Below are 21,566 nucleotides of genomic sequence, written 5' to 3'. Positions count from 1 at the left end.
TCAAGGCTCTTGCTTTGGCATTTTTCGGTCACACCCTGGAGAGACACCTGAAATGAAAGAAAACAGTACCTGGATGTTAGCTTGTGCAATCCTTCTAATTAAGCCTTGCATAATGACAAAAACCCTCTTGCCATTTGTTAAGATTTTCCCCACAGCATTATGCATCCTCTTAATTAAGAGCAGAAGCTAAGTAATACCTATTTTATTCCCTCTTGCTTCCAATTAGTCATCCATTGATCATTACCCACTCAACATTTGACAATTAACAGAGCCCACACTCTCTGCAGGACTGGGATGTGTAGTCCTTCAGAAATGACACGTCTAGAATAATGTGAGGGGAGCTGCGTGGGCAACTAATGGGGCAAGAGGTAGGGGGAAGGGGAGGAGAAGGCCACCCAAGTGGAACAAAAGACGTGTAACATATGCAAATGTTCAGTATGCAGTATGTGTTTTATATGCTAGATGTATGTGAGGTCATATACAAAGCTCAGCTGGCGGTGACACTGCTTTTGGGAGGCATGAGAATTTGAGGGAACACTTGAGCTCTGATATGATCAAACGTACCTAGTCCTCTGTCTTTAAGATGCAAAGCGGTTCCTGATTTGGCTCTTTGCCTCTGCTTTTTTGGGAGAGCAGGATTTAGCACCCGCTTCTCCATTACCGCTGGGACTGAGAGCTGTATCAAAACATCCCCCACCCCCAAGTCACCCCAAGACCCAGCTGCAGCTGCGTGCAGTCATGCCCTAGCTGCTGCCGATGGCCAGGAGTGTGGTGGCCCAGGGAGCCAAAGGGGCCTCCCAGGGAAGCCACTGGCCCCTTCTGCATCGCTGCTTGCCTCCAGGAGCCTGGCCTGGTGGCAGGTACAGCCCTGGCCCTGTGCGGTGCCAGGAAGGGTATGCTGGGACCACTGCACCCTTTTCCCAACACCAGGGACTCTCTCCGTACGAGCAGCATCCTCCAGCTGGGCAAATCCAGCAGCGTAGCAGGACTGGGAGGCAGTCCAGAGCCTGAACTGTAGCAGTGAATAAAGTGTTGGTGATGCCAGGGCTTCTGGGCAGACCTCCAGCATGAGGGTGAGCCTCAGGGTCGGTAAGTAAGGCTACAACACAGCCAGAAAGCTTCCCTGCATCCTTCTTTCTTTTTTGAGATTAAAATCCATCCATTACAGGGTTCAGGGATTTTGTGTGAAGCTGTGACAATAAGTAGCTGAATAAACTTCACAAGACTGGGTGTGGGGGCTTGGCAACAAATGCAGATGCGCAAAAAAGCAAACTGGATCCCTCGGCAAGCTCTAGCCCGGCTGTAGGGGAAGGAGGATAATCTCATTTCTTTGCTCTTTGCCCTTTTAGCTATTCACAGAGCTTAATGCCAAGTTATTCCCAACAATGAGCCGAACAATCAAACTTCCATCTGGCCTGGTCCCGCAGATGCAACATTTGCCCTCCAGTCACAGGCACACCAGTCCTGTGAATTTTTCCCCCTTCTTGAGCATATCCTATTTAGCTATATACTACCCTGCAACAGAGGAGCTATTTACACTTGGTAACAGAAACCACGATTCATGCTCACCAGCCTGCTCTGATCTGATCACCTAAATCCCTGGGCACAATGAGACACAGGCGCGCGCAAGCACAGCTGCTGCTGCAACCTTTGGACCTCCCTCTGCCCAACACGATGCACAACCTACCAGCTAATGACCTGCTTTTCCTGGGAGGGCACTCCTTTTGGCCCTCCTGCACACTCACACTGCAGGCCCCAAACTGCAGCCATGCCCTTGGGAGAAATGTTTTCTCTCCTCGACTTTGAAATCAGCTGCAGGTTGCCCTTTGCAGTAGCCAGAGACCCACAGCATTATCAGGCTGCAGCAGCAGCAGCACTTGCTGCTACCACCCCTGTCCTGGCCCAGGAATAGGAGTTATAACTGATCATGTAGTGGGAGCTGGGGAGGGGGGAGAAAACAGAAAAGAGAAGCTCTTTTGTTGTCAACACCGTTCTGTCCTCAAATCTGCTCATGTCCCGGTCTTACATTTTTGTTAAACATTCAGCTGCAGGGGAGGAATACCAGGGGATGGATTGATGCTTGTGTAGGTATCGATGTTTTTGTGTGCAAATTGCATCGTGAGATATAGAGGTATATATACATACACATAAGAACACTGGCTGTATTACAGGTCAACGGAAAATATCTCACAGACTTAAGTGAAGCTAGTATTTCCCCTCTAACATTCAAAATGAACCTCAGCAACCTGATTTTAGCTGTGAGAAGTTCTGACAAATTCGGAAGCACTGAGAGGGAGAGACTAACACCCTATGCCAGTGGCATCCTGGCAAGGGGCCTTTTTCCCTTCTCTGCTGAAAGGACGTGGGTTCTGGTTTGGTCTGTGCAGGAAAATCTGGAACTGAAGTGCCCCCTTCTTCAGTTAAGATGGCAGGGAATGCTGCCCCAATTGACAGAAGCCCCTTCAGTGATAAAATTTCCCTGTGTGTGAGTCACAGGAAATTACAATCACTGTTTACTGAGATTGCAGAACGCAATGAGATTTCTGAACTACAAACAGACTTCAATTATTCTTGAGAGACAGACAGACCCTTAAACGGACACAACTGGAGAAAATAAATATCCTTTTGTCTGCACTGCTGGTGGTAATTTCCCATTAGACAGGAAAAGACTTCTTTGATGAATGAATATTGTCTACACATTAGAAGAGGAGCTACTGTATATCTCCTAATAGCTTTTGCATGCTTGGGCTCAGCCTCATGTGAGGCCCTTAAGCCCCTTGGGTACAATGTGGTAGCATTCATTAGTGTACTGCATTTTTTATTGCAGCCTTTGAGAAAAGGATGGTGCATATTAAAATCAATTTGAGCAACTTCCCACTCACCTTGAAGTTATGTGGCAAGGTCAAATACATTTAGCAATCTGCCTTCTCAGTGTGCAGGTAGTCCGTTCCAGTCCAGAGGCTTCAGAGGAAACACTTGCACTGGAGACAGATTTTCCATTTGTGATCTTTCTTGAAATTTTAGCAGTTAATCACTTTTCTGTTTTATATTTACTTTGCTTTTGGTAATTAAATCAAAACCAGAGTGGCATATAGAACTAAGTCAAACACTGTCTGCAGAAGCCAAAGAATATCATGCTAGCGCCTTTGACAAATGTTTTTTTCCAAAGGCCCACCAAGTCTCACACCATTTCTTTCCCACAGAAATACAGTAACAGGCATTAATCGTACTAACCCTCCCTTTCATGGCAGCATTGCATTTTCACCCATCCATCATTCTTCCAGGGACTGGTATTGGATTAAGCTTGGCCTAGAGGTGCCTGGGTCACCCCACAGAGTCCTTTCAGCTGCTGGTAGGTCACCTTTACTGGAACTTCACTGCCACACCATGGATTGGTTGGGAGCCAGGTGAGCTGATGGGGGAAATGCTTGGCCAATTGGTTTTATCTGGATGGGATTTATTTAGCCTTACATTAAAAAAAGTTACTGGAGGGCACAGGGGATTCTTAATCTCAGAATTCTCCTGTTACAGTCACCACACGGCTATTTGTGGTGTATACACAGTGCTTAAGAAAACGTTTTTATTAATTTATAGCAAAAATGCTAACAACCTTGTTTAAATTTTTGCTAACATTTTTATTTCAGAGATTAAAAAACCCAAACAACAAAACTCCCAACATTAAGAAAAAGAAGCAGAAATGCTACCGATGAGAAATGGTGTGGATTTGCCACTCAACAGCAGCACCAGTCTGCACACAAGCCAGCTGCAGGCAGAGATGCGGCAGAGACCAACATGGTACTCATAGACTGAATGCAATACAAGAAACAGCAAACCCAAGTATCAGAAATAAAGGCCATAAAACCCCAACAACGCCCCATCTGAGTCTTACTTCCAACGAGAAACATAGGCAAAACTAATGTTTTAGGCTCGTCCCGCCTTACAGATGGAAACTGCACTTAAGTTTGTGGCATAGCAAAGGCTGCTAAGGAACCTGGCAGAACGGTCATGCTTTACCACCGAGCACTGGGCTGAGTACGTGACATTTTGGCTTTGGCAGCCTGCTAAGTTGCTATGGAGTCCTCAGTTCAGTGGATGACATTTTAAGGCAGGGGGGTAGCTGTGGGAGAAAAGAGGACCACGACTTGCTTTGCGAGTACTAAGAGGAAGCTAAAAGTCCAACGGGAATTATGGCCTCTTCAGTACTCCACAGCTACAGGTACAGCAACATTGAATATACCATGTACATAACATTACTTATAGACTCTACATGTAAAACGTTAACCAATTTATCATGGAAATCTGGTAACAAGCAACACTGCCATATAAATTCACACTTCAAGAAAGGCTAAGTGTGGAAGCCTCCTTCGCAAGAGGATTTTCAGTCAATGTCTTGTATAGAAAATATTAAAACAATGATGACAGTTTGTTCTCTGAGCCTCAATTCATTATTGGGTTAGTTTTCAGGAACAGAAAAAGGTTCTCTTTAGAAAATGTGTGAGTATTCAGAATATGAATTCACAATCTAAAATAATTTTTTAAAAAGTTTCAACTGTCAGGAAGTCTTACTTGGCTGCAATATTTTAAAGCAATAACAGCAATACAAGGCATAGAAAAACTTTTCCTGCAACACTTGTAAATGTAAAAGTATTCACGATAAATGCAACAGAACTATTAAAGAATAAACTGCTTGTAGAACAGAGAAATGACAGACTACCTATGCATTCAATCATCTTCCTTACAGTTGAACTCCAGCTGTTAAAAAAACATATTGACTTCATAATTTGGAAAATGATGTCCCATAGGTGACTGGTCTGCATACTCCTATGAAATATGATGCCCCAAATGGCACAATATCCCTCCTTGAAAAGTTTTTATCTCATCTCCACCATTATCTCCACAGTTTAAACAAAAGAACAACTATCCGAATGTAAAATGCTCTTTTTTTTAATTACTAAATTAAGAAAGTTAAACAGTTTTAAAATGTAAACTTGCAAATAAACCATAACAAAATGTAATTAAGACTTTAAAATTTGCAACTCAGTATTAAAAACTCAATAGAAATAGAAAGGAATTTTTTTTTTTTTTGGTTAAACGTAAGTAATTCAAGGCTGGTACAGACAACTGAAAAGGTAATACTTTGTTCTGTGCATCCCCCATGAAATGTAAAGAAGTGCATAGTCATTCCACTGGAGAACTTGCAGACATAGAGAAAGTAATTTCATTAGCAGTACAGGACATTTAACACACTTATTTTACAATGGAAAAATGTTACACATAGAACAGAAAAATCCTAGTTGCATGACCAACAGTTTAGCAGGTGGACGTGGCTAAAATGCTATGATTTTAAGACCATCTGAATGTGGTTACACTGCTTAATAAATCTTTTTGAAACATTTCAGTATACATGTTTTGATACAAGAAGTCCTTGCAGTTTCAATTTTCCAGTTCAAACAATGATGGTGTAGTTTTCTTGCTTTAAATATGTTCGTTTTAATTTCAAAAACAAATCATCACACACTTGTCAAACATTGGAAACATTACTGTAAATACAGCACATGATTCCTGAAAGAGCAAAGTTACAACCATCTACAGGTACATAATCATAAACAAAAAGTGCAATCCAATTTAAAAAAATCATGCTTGGCAAAAGCCAAAGATTAGATCACTGGCTTTCAGAATCCCACCAGTGTTTTCATGTCTGCAGTAAAATTATCGCTTTCTGGGTACTGCTGCAGCAGGATTCATTCAGTTCCAAATGAGTTTCCTCTGCAATAGCACCCATATACTGTATGTACAGGTATGTATATATATTATATATATTTTACATATAAAAAAGCAAAAAACCAAACACCTGTCCTGATTTTTTATTTATTTATTTGTTAAAACATGGAAAAAAATGTTTTAGACAAAGAGGCCACTTCTGGAAAATAATACTTTTAGTTGAATCAGGAGAAGACTAGTTAAAATCACATAGGTTTTGCGTTTTAAAAAAAGGAAAGCACTAGGATCAGTTATTGGCACTGAGTTACTATTTACAATGAACAGAGGTTTTGCAGTTTACATAACATCAATACAATGCAGTTTTGGAGTCTTTGATTAAGAAAAAAACAAGTGTTTTTCTCCTTTTCATCCAGGACATTCAGATTATTAGGACAAGTGGTCATAGGCAAGGGCTACGGAAGTTCCCAGCTTCAGCCCCTCCTGTGCACGGCAGTGCTGGAAGTGCTGCACTCTGGAGAAGCCGTTCATGGAGTTGGAAGCTGAAGGGCAGGTGGGGCAGGGCTGAGAAACACCTGGCAATTCATGACAGTGTCTGGAGACCAGGGATTTACAGGTTGTCACCAGGCTGGTACTGGGGTTCTGTTGCAGTGAAGTAGTCTTCAAGGAAACCCTGCAAATATTCGAAGGTTGGACGCTCCTCTGGGTCTTTTTTCCAGCAGTGGATCATAAGCTCGTGCAAGGAGATGGGACAGTCCTGAGGACATGGCATCCGATAACCACGTTCTACTTGCTCCAAGACTTCACGGTTATTCATGCCTGCAAAGGGCATACAAATCCACATTGTTAAATTACAGGAAAATTAATCTGAGTATAACTATGTCTACCATACCTATGGTTTTCTCAATCATACCGATTTCTTTTGGTTCAGACAAGCAAAACAAACCCACCCCAACGTCCTGTTTCATCTCTTCACCTACTGCAAGGTAACCTGGATTATTTTCTTTCTCAGTAGAGAATTTTAGGATCCAGTGATGAGTGAAGTGCTGCTCCCATGGTTACCCTCTTGGCTTATTCACAACGGGCAGGATTTGGCACTTTCCCTCTCCAACAACAGCAGCCGTGAAATACATTATGTGAAGTGGTTAAGGAAAAGGAATGCATTACAACAAATACTATTCAAAATTCAAGAAATCAAGATGCATTTTTGAAACCCGCACACTGAGTGTGGGCCTTTCTTGAAGTGTTCCATGAGGTCATGCTGCTACTTTGGGCTACCAGTGATGTCTAGCAGCATTACCTTCAGCGTCAGTTCAGAAGCTTACTGCTGCTGCTGATCTCCACTCCCTTGATCTGTGCTGGTTAGTATTGTTTCTACCACATTCCACTGTTCCACCCCAACCCAGAAGAGAACAAAGTTGCTCAGAAGACAAGTCAGACGTCAAGCAAAACAGCTCCACCGCAGAACCATAACTCTCACTCAAAAAAAGGTAGAAAGTTATATTACCATCATGCTTGTCTCTAAGAGGCAAGCCAGGCTCTTTGCTACCTTGGCTTTTCTATGCAAACCCTTAAACCCTTGATTCCTCTGCTGAAGTGCCTGTCACCATACTTCAATCGCAGTCTTAAAACTTTTGTATAAATATCTCTTTAAGTAATTCCTTTGGCTTTTTAACAGTACCAAAGGTAAGAGGCACCGCAGGCATGCAGAAGTATTTCAGAGAAAGAGTGCACACTGCCTGCAAGCTTTGTGGCTTTCCAGTTGGCAAGCCCTGCCCAGTCCTCTGCTGAAAAATACCTGCAGGCTTCACTCTGCTGACTTAGTGGGTCCTGCAAAGCAGCTCTGCAGGAAATCTAGTTAAGAAACACTTAAGTTCCTCCATGACCAAATCTAGAAACCAGCACCTTGATGTTGCTCTTTCTGTTACATTATCCTCTCCCTGGCTTCCATGACACCATCCTTCCCTGCGTCTCCTCTGCTCTGTTCTTTCACGGTGTCCTCTTGGAGAATTTTCTTGTTCTACCGTCAGGACCCAGGGGATCATCTCTATGTTGTATTTTTGGTAAACTGATTTGTGAGAAATAATTCAACCACCTTCTTCAATACAGACTCATTTTTCTACTCTACACCTTGACTAGTGGGAATAATTCCTTACACTGCAGAGCGTTTAGGCTGGTAACTTAGCTGTATCCTTGGATTTGGTCTTTACTCTGTGTCCTCATGCCTTGGCTGTGTTTAATTCTTAAAAATGATTTGAAAAAAGCATCTGCAAAATACAGCTTTTCCTGACCATCCACATCTAGATTCTCATGTTAGGATTACAAAACGCCTTTTCTTCTTATCTTGACAGGGTAATTTCCTCCTGCTGATATCCATTTGCAGTGTCTCCATGAGGATAATTTTCCTAGCCTGCTACTGTAACTACCCCTTGCATGGTCTTGCCACTTGCTCCTTGTTGCTTAGTATGTAAAATACCAGCTGCTTGTCTTCACTTTCAAAGCCTCCCACAGGCTGCCCCACTAGCATTTGGCCATGTCCTGGTCAATTCACAGTTCTGGTTAGCTTACTGCAGCACCTTCAGTTTTCAAGTAAGCTCTTCTTATGCTGTTTCTTATGCTGCCTGTTGCACATGGAGGAACCTCCCTAGAAAACTGCCTCATCCTCCTACAAACTTCTCCTCACTGTTCCCTTTAGAATCATTAAATCATTTAGGTTGGAAAAGACCTTTAAGATCATCAAGTCCAACCACTAACCCAGGACTGCCAAGTCCACCACTAAACCATGTCCCTAAGCACTGCATCTACGCATTTTTGAAACACTTCCAGGAATGGTGATGCCACTACTTCCCCAGGCAGCCTGTTCCAATGCCTGACCACCCTTTTTTGTGAAGACATTTTTCCCAATATCCAATCTAAACCTTCCCTGGTGCAACTTGAGACTGTTTTGTCTTGTCCTATTGCCTGTTATCTGGGAGAAGAGACCTACCCCCACCTGCCTCCAACCTCCTTTTGTTGCAGAGAGCAGTAAGATCCTCCCGAGCCTCCTCTGCTCCTGGCTCAACAACCCCAGTTCCCTCAGCCAGCGGGCTCCTCATAAGACTTGTCCAAAAATAAATTTAGATTACCGATTTATAGTATTCCCTAACCTGCAGACCAACACTTTAACACTGGCTGCTTGTGCTTGATTTATCACCTGCATCCACCCACTTGTATTTTTGGCATTAGATGTTTCTGAGTAGGAGCAAACACTCTGCATGGCACCTGAAGTGGTCTGTGGTTAGGACTCCACAGAATGATGAAAACAGAGCAATAACGGTCTTCTGCAGACATCAGATTCTGCAAAGAATTAAGGTTCTCTTGTATTACCGACTCCAAATTGATGTTGTTAGGTCACACAGGCTCACAACAAACCATAAAATCTTGCCACACACTGAACAAATGTTTGGGTGTTCTGCATTATCCAACAAGAACATTTTCAAACACACTTTACTTTTTTACTAAATTACAAAGCAATGGTAGTAGTCTGCTAGTCATCACCAAGCCAGTGGCAGCACCAACCTTCCAGCCTTGCTGTTTTCAAGATGCTACAAGAAAAAAATGTGCATTTTGCTCACATTGTGTTTTCAATACTAGCTTTTTAGATTTGTGTTTTGAACAAAAATCGATACCCTTTTTTCATATCCTTGTCTTTGAATCAGCTGAATTACCCCACGTTTTGGGATAAGAACTTTTGCTGTGCTTTGCTTCCCTTACATAGTAAAGACTATGAAAATAAGTGTTACCAGTAACTCCCATATACAAATTGCATACTTTGTTTTTATTTTGGCGGTACCCCTTTAAGTACAACATGGGTAGAAGCAACAGCAGCAGAAAAGCTTCTTCCCAGCTGATTTGTTATTCCAAGATATCAAATGTTTGGTATTTTTATCCAGTGCATTACTCAGTACTGCAAAGCACAGTCTGAAACTTGATAATGAACTTTATGCTGGAAGAAAAACCCTGAGGAGAGAGAGGGGGAAGGAAAAAACAGAAACAGCTCTTCACTTCCCTTTTTCAAAAAAAAGTAGAAAAAAGAACATTGCTGTCTGAAATCATAGTCATTTTTTGCCCCTGGAAAGTCAGTCAAGCCAGGTTTTCTCATCATGATATAATCCAGGAAAATGCCCTTCTTCTCCTTTCTCTTTTCCCCTCCCTCCCAGTAAAACCTTGATATGAAACTAAACCAAGTAATCCTCATGTTCCTTACTGGAATTCATACATCCATCAAGGGCTGCAGCACCTAGGATTTGCCAAAGAAATTCTGTTGGTTTTGATGTGTGCTGCTAATTTAAAAAAGGAGTTTCAAAGACTTTTTTTTTTCCAAATTGATCTGATTTTTAGTCAGACATAAAAATAGCAGTGTTTCAGGCATACTTTTACCTCTTAAAAGGTCTATTTATGCTTACAAACCTATTATCTAGATTCGCTTAACTTATCGTACAAGTTTTAGTGTTTCTCTTTTGATCGCAGGAGCCTGTTGCATCTGCACTTCTAACACCACAGAAAGAATATTTGAGCAGTCTGTACAACTCCTCTCTCCTAATGAATACCTGAGAGTTTCAGCTCTTTTAGTAAATAATAAATGAAATTCTGCTTGCAGTACACTTCTAGACCCCTTAAAAGTTTATCCTAAAATCCTTAAATCTGTGGCATAAAATACTCAGCGATATTCTGCTGTGAACTGCAGCTATTTCATCTGCTTGAAAAATCAGTTTGTGTTTATGATGTTTCTAGAGTTACCATTTGGACCAAGAAGGAAACATCCAATTTCCAAAAGATGGCTTTTCCATTAACCTTTTATTCCCTGAGAAGACCAAAAATGAAATAACCTCCCACCACAGAGCTTTATTAGTGAAACCTCCAATAACCTTAGGATGCCACAGGATATGGCCACTTTAATGCTCAATACAATAAAAATCTACTGCCCATATGGACTGGGGACAGAAACGCAATGCTTCTTGACTTTTCCTAGAAAAGCTGCAGTAGTAAGAGTTACTGTGACATAAAAGAGGATGTAAAGTTTCCAGTTGTGGCTAAAGAAAACACTGGAAAGTACTCTGAAGTGCTCTGAGGAGATTGGTTAGATGGAGCATAGCAGATATGCAAATAGCACAGATCTGGGCAATGCTGCTCTTCTGGAACTGTAACTAAGTACCATCCTCACATGCCAAGCTAATAAGCTATATAGATTACTGTGGGCAATGTGAAGTCCAGTGAGGACAGTGATGGTTTTATGACACTTTATTCTTGCTTTCTTCTGTTGAACTGAGAATTATGCTCCGTCAAGACCCACTGCATGCTTTCCGATGAATGATCAAACTAATAAACAAATGTTTAAAGTAGGACTCTTAAAACAACAGCTCAGCTGCTGTCTATCTCTAGAAATGCTGGATTTCAGATTCTCCAAGAACCCAGAGCTGTGCTTCTGCTCATGTTCAAAGGTTCCTCAGGACTGGACATATCGGCCCTTCTCTAGGACAGTTGAGAAAGTAAAACTGTGTAGTCGTCCAGAGGGGCTAGATCGCATTGGCACTCAGAGCATGCTTTCAAAAGAGAGAGGTAAAACACAGGCAGGTTGATTTCTGGGTTTTGTTCAGTTTGATCTAGAAGCAGAATTCCTAACTTCCATGGACAGCCACAAAGGAAAGCCAGATGTGAGATCTGTGCCACAGGGATGGGATATGGGACTTAGACAGGGGGATTATTCCACATGCAGGCATGTTAGCGCACTGAAGGGAACAGGAAAGCTGCTCTGAGAGGAAGACAACCCTTTTGAAGCATAATGCTGTCCTTACTGAGTACAATATGAATCCAGTTATTTCTATGCAAAAGTAGCAGCAAGTTTTAAAAATCTGGATCATGCCACTTAATGTAGAAATTATGACCCGAAAACCCCGCCAAACTCCCCATCCTCAAAACACCACAAAGCTAGGCTATCAATATCTGTTGGGTTTTTTTGTTTGTTTGTTTGTTCATTTTAAATAAGTTATTATTTGCTTAGTGTAAGAGATGAAACTTTAAGCTACATCATTTGTGAGCAGAGCTTTCCTGCTTACAAAGAAATCCACCTGAGCTTACCTGTGCTGTGTGCTGAGTCCCCATCTCTCTCAGCTCCTTATCTGCCATCCATGATGATGGTACAGACACATATGCCGGCTCACTGACACGTACCCAACCCCCGGCTTGGGCAGCCTGCCATGCGCTCTCTGGCCCTTTGTGGTCCAGCTTCCCCCAGTGATGAGGAGGCTGAGCACAGCTCCCCAGGGACTGCAGAGCTGCTTGGAGCCCACACTCAAAGACCTGCCTGGCCAGAGGCAGCAATGTGGATAGCATCATGGTGGCTGACACACTACACATAAAATGTAAGTGGTCTTGATGTGACAAGTGCAGCAGAAGCAGAAGAGGCAAGTTCAGAGGTGCTCATTTAGTGCAGCTGAGATTTTTGCTTATCCAAAAGACAACATGTTAAAACCCCCAAATTCTCTGACTACTGCTAGAGACATACAGCCTACTCTTAAACTCCATCCAAAAACCCCAAACTAAGATCCAAGGGGAATTTGTGAAAGGGGAAAGAAACAGACACTGAAAAAAGTCAGCTAAGCAGACTATTTTTTAAACTTGGCTCCTCTTCTGCCCATATCTAGTTGTTTATTTCCCCACTATAAACACTGAAACAGAATCTCAATGCACAGAAAGACTGAAAAAGTTGCTTGTTTCAGTCTGCTGCCTTGTGAGAAGAATAGGGAAGCATGAGGAAAGGCTAGGAAACATACTAATAAATTAGTTATCATAGCGGTCCATTTCATCTATTGATGAGAAACAGGCTGAAGGATGAAGATAAGGACACCTATCAAAATGTCAGCCTTGCTTGTGGGAGCTCTAGGGTCTGGGGCAAGACTTGATTATGAACTCAGATTTGAGTCTGATCTTCATCTCTGCCAGAAAAATCTTTACTGCTCATATGTCTGCCACTGCTCCAGTCTGTCTTCCAAAATGGGGCATCAGGACAGGAACTGGTTGAAATCTGGAGGACAACAAATGTCAAGTCCTGTTCCACTCAGTCTGTTCCCTTCTTATATACCGCCTACCTTCTCCTACTGTCCTCGCTGTGCTTTTCCCTCCTTCTACACAAGCTTAAAACAATACCCGCTTCTCCAAGGCATGAGGTACAGTGCCCTGCGGGCATAGTTACCACCACAGGACTGGGGTGTGTGCTATAAATAACCTCTCCATGCACTAAGACCTTGTCACACAAGAGAGCCGTCCTTTTGTCTGAGGGCCTCTCCCGGCTCCCCGGGCGTGCTTCATGTGCTTCACGCTGTAAGCAGGAACATCAGGACAACGTGCCCACAACTATTTCAGAAACTGGGTATTACAGCAGAGTGACAGCTCCATGACCCCTTTTGTTTCAAGGCTGGCCCTTTCCAGAGCTTGAAAACGCACATGTCTTGGTTGCCAGTGCCTACAAACCGCATTCGCTCACCTATAGGTTGTCTACTTGGGTGAAGAGGCTGAGTCTTGCCTCTCAGGGAGGTTGAACTCCCATCTTTTCCTCCTCAAGTAAGCCGTGCCACCATGGCAGGAAAAGCCCTGTGGGTGCATCTGAACCCTATTCCCTGCTCCAGAGAGACATGAATTCATGAAGCTTTATCCTTCAAGGAGGTCCTTCCTCTCTGCAGTATGAAGCAGGAGATGGACGATCCTTTCTATGTCAGGGGAAAATAAAGTATTTCCTGAGGAGGTCAGAAGGTTGTTGTCACCTTGGGAAGTCTGAGCCCTCTATTCAAGCTCCATGCAAAGACAGACCCTTCTGAGAAGGCTGCGGTTCCCCTCCACCACCTCAGCCTATAAAAGCCTTCCCAGTTATGGTCTGGGGAATGAGACCGAATTGAAACTTCTACAGACTTCGGAATTTCAAATTTAAAATAGAGGCTGCCCTTAGGTAAAACTGTTGGAGAGGGGAATGATGGTGACCACGAGAATGGTTAAGGCCTCCTGGCTGAGCAGGGCAGGAGTCCCAGAGGGGAGAAAGGGCCCTGGCGTGGAGCTCAGGCAGTGCATAACTGAGGCAGTACATGACCATCGGGAACATTATTCTGTCATGTGTAACACACAAAAAATTGCTTCCAGATACTTGATATCTTCCGAATGTGGATGAAGGAGAGTGAGCCGGAAGGACTTTCAGTGTATGAGGGCTTTATGTAGTGAGGGATGAGGGGGGAGGATGGTGCTGAGAGGAGAGACGCCGCTAGTGGTCTTTGATGTGCTCAAACTGCCATGTAATAAAACTGTCCACATTTTCAGGACACAGACCATGCCTGAGATTTCTGTCATGGATGCTACAAGAAATTATATATTGCAAGCACTTAAAACACACATCTAGTGGCCTCTTTCTCCTTCAGGGAGGGAAAGGAACACTTGGGAAGAGCCGACATCCCCTGCTGCCATGGCCAACACTGTGTCTAGTTACAAACTTGTGAGTTAACAGTGGGCTTAGACAGTCACTTTTGCCTGAAGTAGTATTTTTCCTGTGTTTGTGTATGTGTCTGTGCTCATGCCTGTGATCAGAGAGAACGCTTAGTCACTAACCATCTCTGCCCCACCAATGTGGAGCTCAGGGAAAAAAATTCACCTTAACTCTGCCCTGGCTGGCGAGAGCCCCTGTGCACCCATTCTGCTGGTAGTGACTATGAATTTCCTTTTCCAGCAGCTCAGCGAGGAGCATTTTCCACCCTCTGGGAGCATCAGCACATCAGCTAAGTCTTACACACGCTTTTTCTTCAACCTTTGCGAACCGTGTTGTGTCTGCATTTAACCCTCAATAAACCTGCAGAAATTATGGCTCTCCCACGCCACCGCCAGCAATCCTCATGGCCAGAAGGCCTTTGTGCTGGCTACTGACACAGCCACTCCGAGTGGTGGCAACACCCGCTTTTCTTTACTCCTAAGGGGAAGTGCTGGGTGGAGGGACTCATCCATTCCACAGCAACATGTCATCCAGCTTTCTGCTGCCTCATTCTGTTGTCACAGTCACAGCTTTGCTAAGCTGCTTCCTGTGAATCACGCCAAATTTCACTGCCGATCATGAGAAGCCTTCCAGTTCCCGTATTCTTGTCCCAAACCAGCTGCTGGCTGCTAGGTGCTAGCAAAGTTGCAATTCCTGGTAAAACCCTGGGAGTTTAGTTTTGCTGAGTTCAGCCTTCTGAAGTGGTGTGAGATACCACGGGATAAACTGAACTCCACCTTGATGCTTCTCCTGAGCTATTTGATGTACAGATCTGACTGCTTGATCATGGCACAGATTGTGAAACTGAAACTGCTTTAGGGTACTTTCCATTAAATCAGCTGGAGTGCACACAGCCATACTGGGTGAGTATTTAGAAAATTTTTTTTTTAAAAAAGAATAAAGATGCAGCTAGATGCCCTGTTGTTAGTATCTGTGCTGATAAGAAAATGAAGGGATTAATTTTTTGTTCCATGCAATGCACTGTTTTCACCTCACCCCTCGCCTCCTCACCTGGATGCCTACAATCTTCAGGGGGCCAAAGAATGAAAAGCTCTTTCTGCACAGGCAGATCAAATCACCCCTCCTACAAATCTTAATCCATTGGATACTTGGCAGGGTTTCAACAAAGAGCCAAGGGGCCTCCGCTTTCCCCGTGCAGAGAATCTGGCCCCGCTGTGACCCTGCCATGAGCTCCAGCATGCACATTGCAGAATTATTTTCTTTCCCTTCCATCCACCTCGAAAGCAAGGAATGAAATATATGAGTTTATAAAAAAGAGATTTGGTAATACCAGACATTCAGACAGTCATCAAACCTTGCAGAGAACCAGACTGACAGGATAAATGGAGTAATGCCATTCTGGGAGTTTAACTGCTGGTATCTTAAAGTGAATGCAATACTATGGAGAGCTATTTGCTCCGCAGTATAGTAATTTTACTTTGCTTTCATTATTTAGCTAGAAAAGATATTAATTGAATTGAGAACAATTAAAAAAATAGAAATGGATATGTTGGATTTTCTGTCCTCTTGTCATTTTTATCATGACCATCACACAGCCGCTTGCAGAGTCAGGACTGCTTTCAAGCATAGAGAAACTTACGCATGATAACCACCCTCCTCTGAGCTCAGTGAAAATAAGTAAACATTCCAATATAAGCGCATGGCTCATTCCCACTCTTTCCCTGGGGCGAAGCAGGGTTTAGACTGTTTTCTTACCTGGGTATGGCACTCTCCCTTTTGTTACCAGCTCTGTCAGTAGGATCCCAAAAGACCACACATCTGACTTTATTGTGAACCTTCCATACAATGCCGCTTCTGGAGCAGTCCATTTAATGGGGAACTTGGCACCTAATGAAAGAATAAATGAGCCTTAATCAGAACAGCGACAGAATGGAAGTACCCGTTCGCAGGTGACTGTTGTGCTCTGACAGGTGCAGGTGGACAGAGCTGCAGGCAAGTGTTAACAAACAGCTCCGTGAAGCACAGTCAGAGAGGACAGGCAGGTGTCTGCGCAGGGCAGAAGGAAAGACTTAGCAGGGAATGGGTGGGTTTGTCCCACATCCCAAGAGAAGGCTAAAACTTTTTAGTTCAGGTTTGAAGTTTTATAAAGGGGAAAAAAAAGAACACCTAATAAGCCAAACATAATAGAAAATATTTCTCCCAAAATGTTTAAATTAGCATTACCCTGTGATATTTGCAAGTGACAGTTAGCACGTATGAACAGAAGTGAGATTTATTGGAAATGTACCTCCCAGTTTCCGTGCTCAAGCTGAGCAAAATGCAAATCAAACAAACATGGCAAAAACATAAATTAAGAACAAACCTACTACTTCATTAGCAACATGCAAGGCCTTAAAAATAATACTGCCATTGGAGTTGCTTTGAGTGCAGTGATGTCAAGGCACAACTTTGGCCTGTGATTTATAACTCGACAGTGTACTTTAAGCTCCTGGCACTGAAAACCCTGTAGTGCCTTAAATAGGTGCAGTTCTTATGTGCTCATCCATCATCAGAGCCTGCAGGAGCCAGTTGTGGTAAGGATGGTAAGATAACAAGCCTTTAAACACTGATTTATTTGCTTTTCCAATCATTTACTGTTTTCTTAGGGAAAATATTTTCAGTATGACTTTAAAGAAAGGTCTTGTGGTAATAATTAACTTGTAGTATGTACAAAAAAGTATGCAGACATTTCCCTGGTGCCTTGTATTAACATACGGGGCAAAAGAGTTGCATTGCTTATTGCCGATCCCTAGTGACAAACACTCTTGAATTTGGAAACAGACTGACTTTTGACTTCTCACCACCCTCTCATAAAAGTTCCCTTAGCTTTCAGGAGGAGTGTGGAAAGTGTAACAACATGGACAAATCACTCTCAGGGAGTGAAGTTACGGCCCTGTTTACAGTTCCCTGCTGGTGCTGTTCTGCCGTCACATCCAGTGCTTGATGCCCCATTATCTTCTGCTATAAGCCACAATCTGACCTGACTCAGAGTAAAAAGTAAACATGGTAATTCTCATCTCCTTACTTAGTAAAATATCAGGTGTGCTAAAATGTTTCCTGCTCTATATGTAAGTGATCCTAAGAGAGAATATTACTCAAACAAATACGTTTTTCTAGGGAAAAATGCAGTTGCTCAAGTAAGTCCTGCTGAATTAAAAGATGCCAGACAAAGTCTCAGATCCCTAAAGTCAGGAACTTTAGTTAAGCATCAACACATCAATGGTTAGATTTGCAAAGGTGCTGTAGGATTTCTGGATGCCTACTCACTTTCAATAAAGTCTGCCTCTTCTGTATTTTCATTAGTTGATATGCAGGCAGGAGCTAAAACTTTGGTGCCTGGCTTTGTCAATCTCCCTAATTTACACTTCTTCATGGGACCAAATCTTAGTTTACAAGACTCAACATTTACAGAACTTCATCTTCTCTTAAAAACCACCTTGGCCATGATGTCCAAGATCTCTGCAGCAGCAGCCTGCTATCACTTGAGCCTCTGTCCTGGAAGCTGGCCCTGCCTCAGCAGCACCAGCAGTCATGTGGGGTTGGCAACTGGCTCCTCCAGCCACCGGCAGATCCTGCAGCTATGCATCCCTTGACAATCCTCGGAAAAACTGCATGCTGTATGTACCCAGTGGTTGGGTTCCCCAGACCTACGGTGCATGGCTTTTGATGGGCTTATGCAGGCATGCCATGAATATGAGGGCCAACATCCCTCTGCTCTCTCAAACACGCAGCTGAGATGGTACACACACACACACAATGCCAACTGAATGAATAGCTCCAGGCTCGCCAGCAGCCCGAAGGCTTGGACGTTGGCTGGTGGTATGTGAGATAGCCAAGCATGAGGGTTTGCTCATTCGCGTTACACACATTTATTCAACAATTTTGTTTTTTTTTTTTAACCAGCTGTGATTTTCTGAGAAGTTGAGCCAAATCTGGTCTAATTCCCTTGTGCTTCATCCTTGGATCCAAAGGTAGCAACCAACTACAACTCATCTTTGGAGGAAAGAAATGTCTTCAGACTCCTTTGTGGCCAACTCCCCTGGTATTTTTGCCTTCCTCTTCTATGGCCTGTGTGGTACTGGGAAGTGAGTATGTGGTGTCTCAAGGGACCATGGGAAGATGAGAAGCAAGGTAAGTAGGTGAGAAGGGGGGACAATTCTAGCACATCCCTTTTCCTGAGAGCTAAAGCAGTACGAGCCCCATTGGACTGTGATGAGCACTGCTGGAGAAGACAAATGGTCTGTGCTATGGATTTTCTGATAACAGGGTAGCTACTCGCTACATTTCTATGTTGCCCCTGCTGTGGGTGATTCTCTGGCTAAAACAACCAATAAAAAATCACGTTCTGCATTTTGTGCAGTATTTCCTGAACTTTGGTTTGAAGTGATAGATAGGGAGAACGGAAAGTCAAGGTTGGCAGAGCCCTGCCTCATGGTTTACATGGTCCAAAAGAATCTGCAATCCAGTATGGCAGAGCCATCAGTGAGGGGAGAGCAGAGGCCAGTGAGGACGTCCTAGGCTGGCCCCCTGCACAGCTGCAGGTGCGACACATGCACTGCCATAACACAAAGCGATCACACACAGCTTGTGTGAACGGGGGTGTGTGCATGTGTGTGTGTCCAACAGGGGTCCTCCCAAGGTGCTGCCTTCCACCTAATGTCTGGCACTGGAGACACAGGGTAGGGCACTGCTCTGAAGCCCCCGGATTGCTACTGCTACAGGCCAGCATGCTCCTGACCGACACACAGTCTCTGTGCTCACTCTCTTTCCAACACACCAATTAAAAAGCCCACCCTTCCCTCTGCCCAGACCTCAGCAGCTTATTAAACAAGCTGACTTTGTGCTGCAAACAAATTACAGCATCAGATCATCAGATAAAATGCGTATTACTGACAAGCATGTTAATAAATCTGATAAGCTAAATTACCCCAGCTGACAAGGCAGCCTATCTCCTACTTTGAAGGCAGATTTTACATCAGTGCGGGGGATTTACCTTTTTTTTTTTTGCTGGAACTCTTTTATTACAAACTAGCAGGTCAGTACTCCATGCGTACAAACCGACCGCACACCGCATTCATTAGGTCAGGATAGCCTGTCTTTGCTCCAAAGTGAGGTCCTAATCTGCAGCTTTTATCTCGGTGCCTTTTTTGAAGCATTTCAGCCTGGGGAAAGCCTTTTTTGAGTTTCTGCATTGCTCACAACCACATCAAGTTAAAGCGGCTCATACATTCTACTGTTAGGGCAGCTAGCCCTGCCTCCTACCTCAGAGGACATTTGTGAGGGTCAGCCCTGTTCTTGGGACCTCTGCCCAGCTCTGCCCAGGTATTCACACAGGTTATCCTCCAGGATGATTTCCTTGGGAAAAATCAATTCACGGCTCTGCCTTAATTCTTTGTTGGCTATAAGCAGGCCACGTGATGAGAAGGAGCAGAGGGGGCTGGGATAATTGAGTGACCTTGATGTACAACTCTCAGCATGGTTTCTTCTGAGGCGAGCAAAAATCCCTCAAGAGCTTTGTTTTTTCAGACCTAAATCTCAATGAAGCAGAAACCTCTGAAATTCATGCCCCAGAGCCACTGCCAGTTGATAATGATCCTGCTTACAGAAATCCTAAAAAGCTGCTTCCTCTCATACCTTAAAACCAAACCCAGCGCAACCCAAGCTCTAAGACCCCAAAACCAGGGGAACTCTTGAATTAGTGACCAGAGAATGTAGTGCAGCATCAAATTGCTTCTGGGGCTGGAAAGAGAAAGCTACAAAAGGTAAAACCGAAGTGCTGAAGCAAGCATGTAACAGGAAACGAGTCAGCCCTGGAAGGCAATGAGGAGTGCCGTGTGGGAGGGACTGCGCAATTACACTTTTTGTGCTGTGAGAAAGAACATGAAATTACAAGTCTGGCAAAACATCAAGGAGCAGAAGCAGGCTCTGCAGGCGAACCCCTCCCCGGGAAGCAGGGCACAAGGGGTGGAACTGCCGGTCTAAACACCCCTCTCACCCTCTGCCTGCATGCCCCCCTTCCCCTTGCCTTTCCTCTTGACCTGGACACACTCCCTTCTCGCAGACCAGATGGCTTCTCTGTAGGAGTGTACCAGTGATCCCCCCGCCGGGACTGGGGGCTGGCTGTTGAGAAGCAAGAGTCCTTCCTCCTGTCCACTCCGTGGCTGGCCCAGGGAATGGCAGGTAAAGAGGAAGAACAAAGCCCTGGACGTTACAGCCCGCAGCAGTCAGTTGCGAACAAAAGAGATCTGATTAGTTTGTGAGCTGGGAGCCAAGTCTCTACAAAAGGACTGGGGAGAGCCTGGAAGGGGGGAAAAATCCCTGCTTATTTCTAGGAAATCAAAATAAGAAGCGCCGCTTGTTTTTAAGCAGGGGAGGAAGGAGATATTTCTGAGTGTTAAGGAGGCAGAAATGATCTGAGAGTTTACAAACGTGTTACAAGCACTCCCAAAATAGCTCTGACTTGTCTGGAAGGCATCAGAAAGATCCTTATTGTTTCATGTGTGCTTGGAGCGGCACTGCTGCAAGTGCTGCCAGTGTATGCAGTAGAAATATGGCCTGGAAAATAACTCTGCTTTTTTTTTTTTTTTTTTTTTTTTATTAAGGCAATTTTAAATTTGTATCAGCTGCTACTGCTTAGAATAGTAACAACTCTTCCCAGCAGCTCTGTGGAGCACTCTGCACTCTCCACAAAAATGCCATGTGCTTGGCCAAATCTCTGCATAGCTGCTAACCAGATCAGTGTAAGTGTAGCAGAACTGCATGGGAAATCCTGTGTTGGAAGTGATGGGAAGGTTCTCTCTGTCCTGTAGGACAGCAGGAGGTTTAAGTCTTGCTTTACAGGACTGACCCATGCACCATCACTGATGGAAGGAAACAAGGCTGAATGCCTGACACTGGCTGGGGGGGGAGTGTAGATGTTGCAACAGCAACAGCAACAGCCAGAAGAAGCAAGCCCCGGTGGTGCAGGCTGCAATACAGTCCACCAGTGTAGCCTTTAAAATGGGCGTCACTTTAATAGGCGTGTTTTTCCCCTTTGATTACTCACTTCCTCTAAAAGCAAGAGAAGCCAAATGCTCATTACAAGCCAAGAACTTTTTTTTTTGTATTATTTAACGGCAGTGTATAGCTGCTAGTCACACACTTTAAATCATTAGTGCCATGACTATCTCTTTCCTTCCTGATGATTGCTGAGATATGGCAGCGCAGACAACAAACTGCTTTTTAGTTACCTCTCATAAATCAGGAGCAGTCAGGCCTCCTTTGTTCAAACCAAAAAGAAAATAAACTGGTCAGTAAAACGTTA

The 21,566-nt window shown here is 43.8% G+C and overlaps 1 protein-coding gene across 3 annotated transcripts in view; it reads right to left on the bottom strand.

The window, feature by feature from the left end:
- Positions 1-5,854: 5,854 nt before the first annotated feature.
- Positions 5,855-21,566, bottom strand: part of FYN (FYN proto-oncogene, Src family tyrosine kinase) — a 142,726-nt gene continuing 127,014 nt past the window's right edge. For all 3 annotated transcript variants that reach the window (XM_080388196.1, XM_080388198.1, XM_080388197.1), the window contains 2 exons: positions 15,980-16,111; positions 5,855-6,537 (listed from right to left, as the gene is read on the bottom strand). In XM_080388196.1, the coding sequence (XP_080244322.1) occupies positions 6,329-6,537; positions 15,980-16,111 (341 nt within the window). In that variant the 3' untranslated portion in view covers positions 5,855-6,328. The remainder of the gene's footprint in view (positions 6,538-15,979; positions 16,112-21,566) is intronic.

The sequence above is a fragment of the Falco punctatus genome, assembly GCF_963210335.1.
Source record: "Falco punctatus genome assembly, chromosome: 5".
NCBI classification, from domain to species: Eukaryota; Metazoa; Chordata; class Aves; order Falconiformes; family Falconidae; genus Falco; species Falco punctatus.
This window is presented reverse-complemented; position numbering and strand designations above follow the sequence as displayed.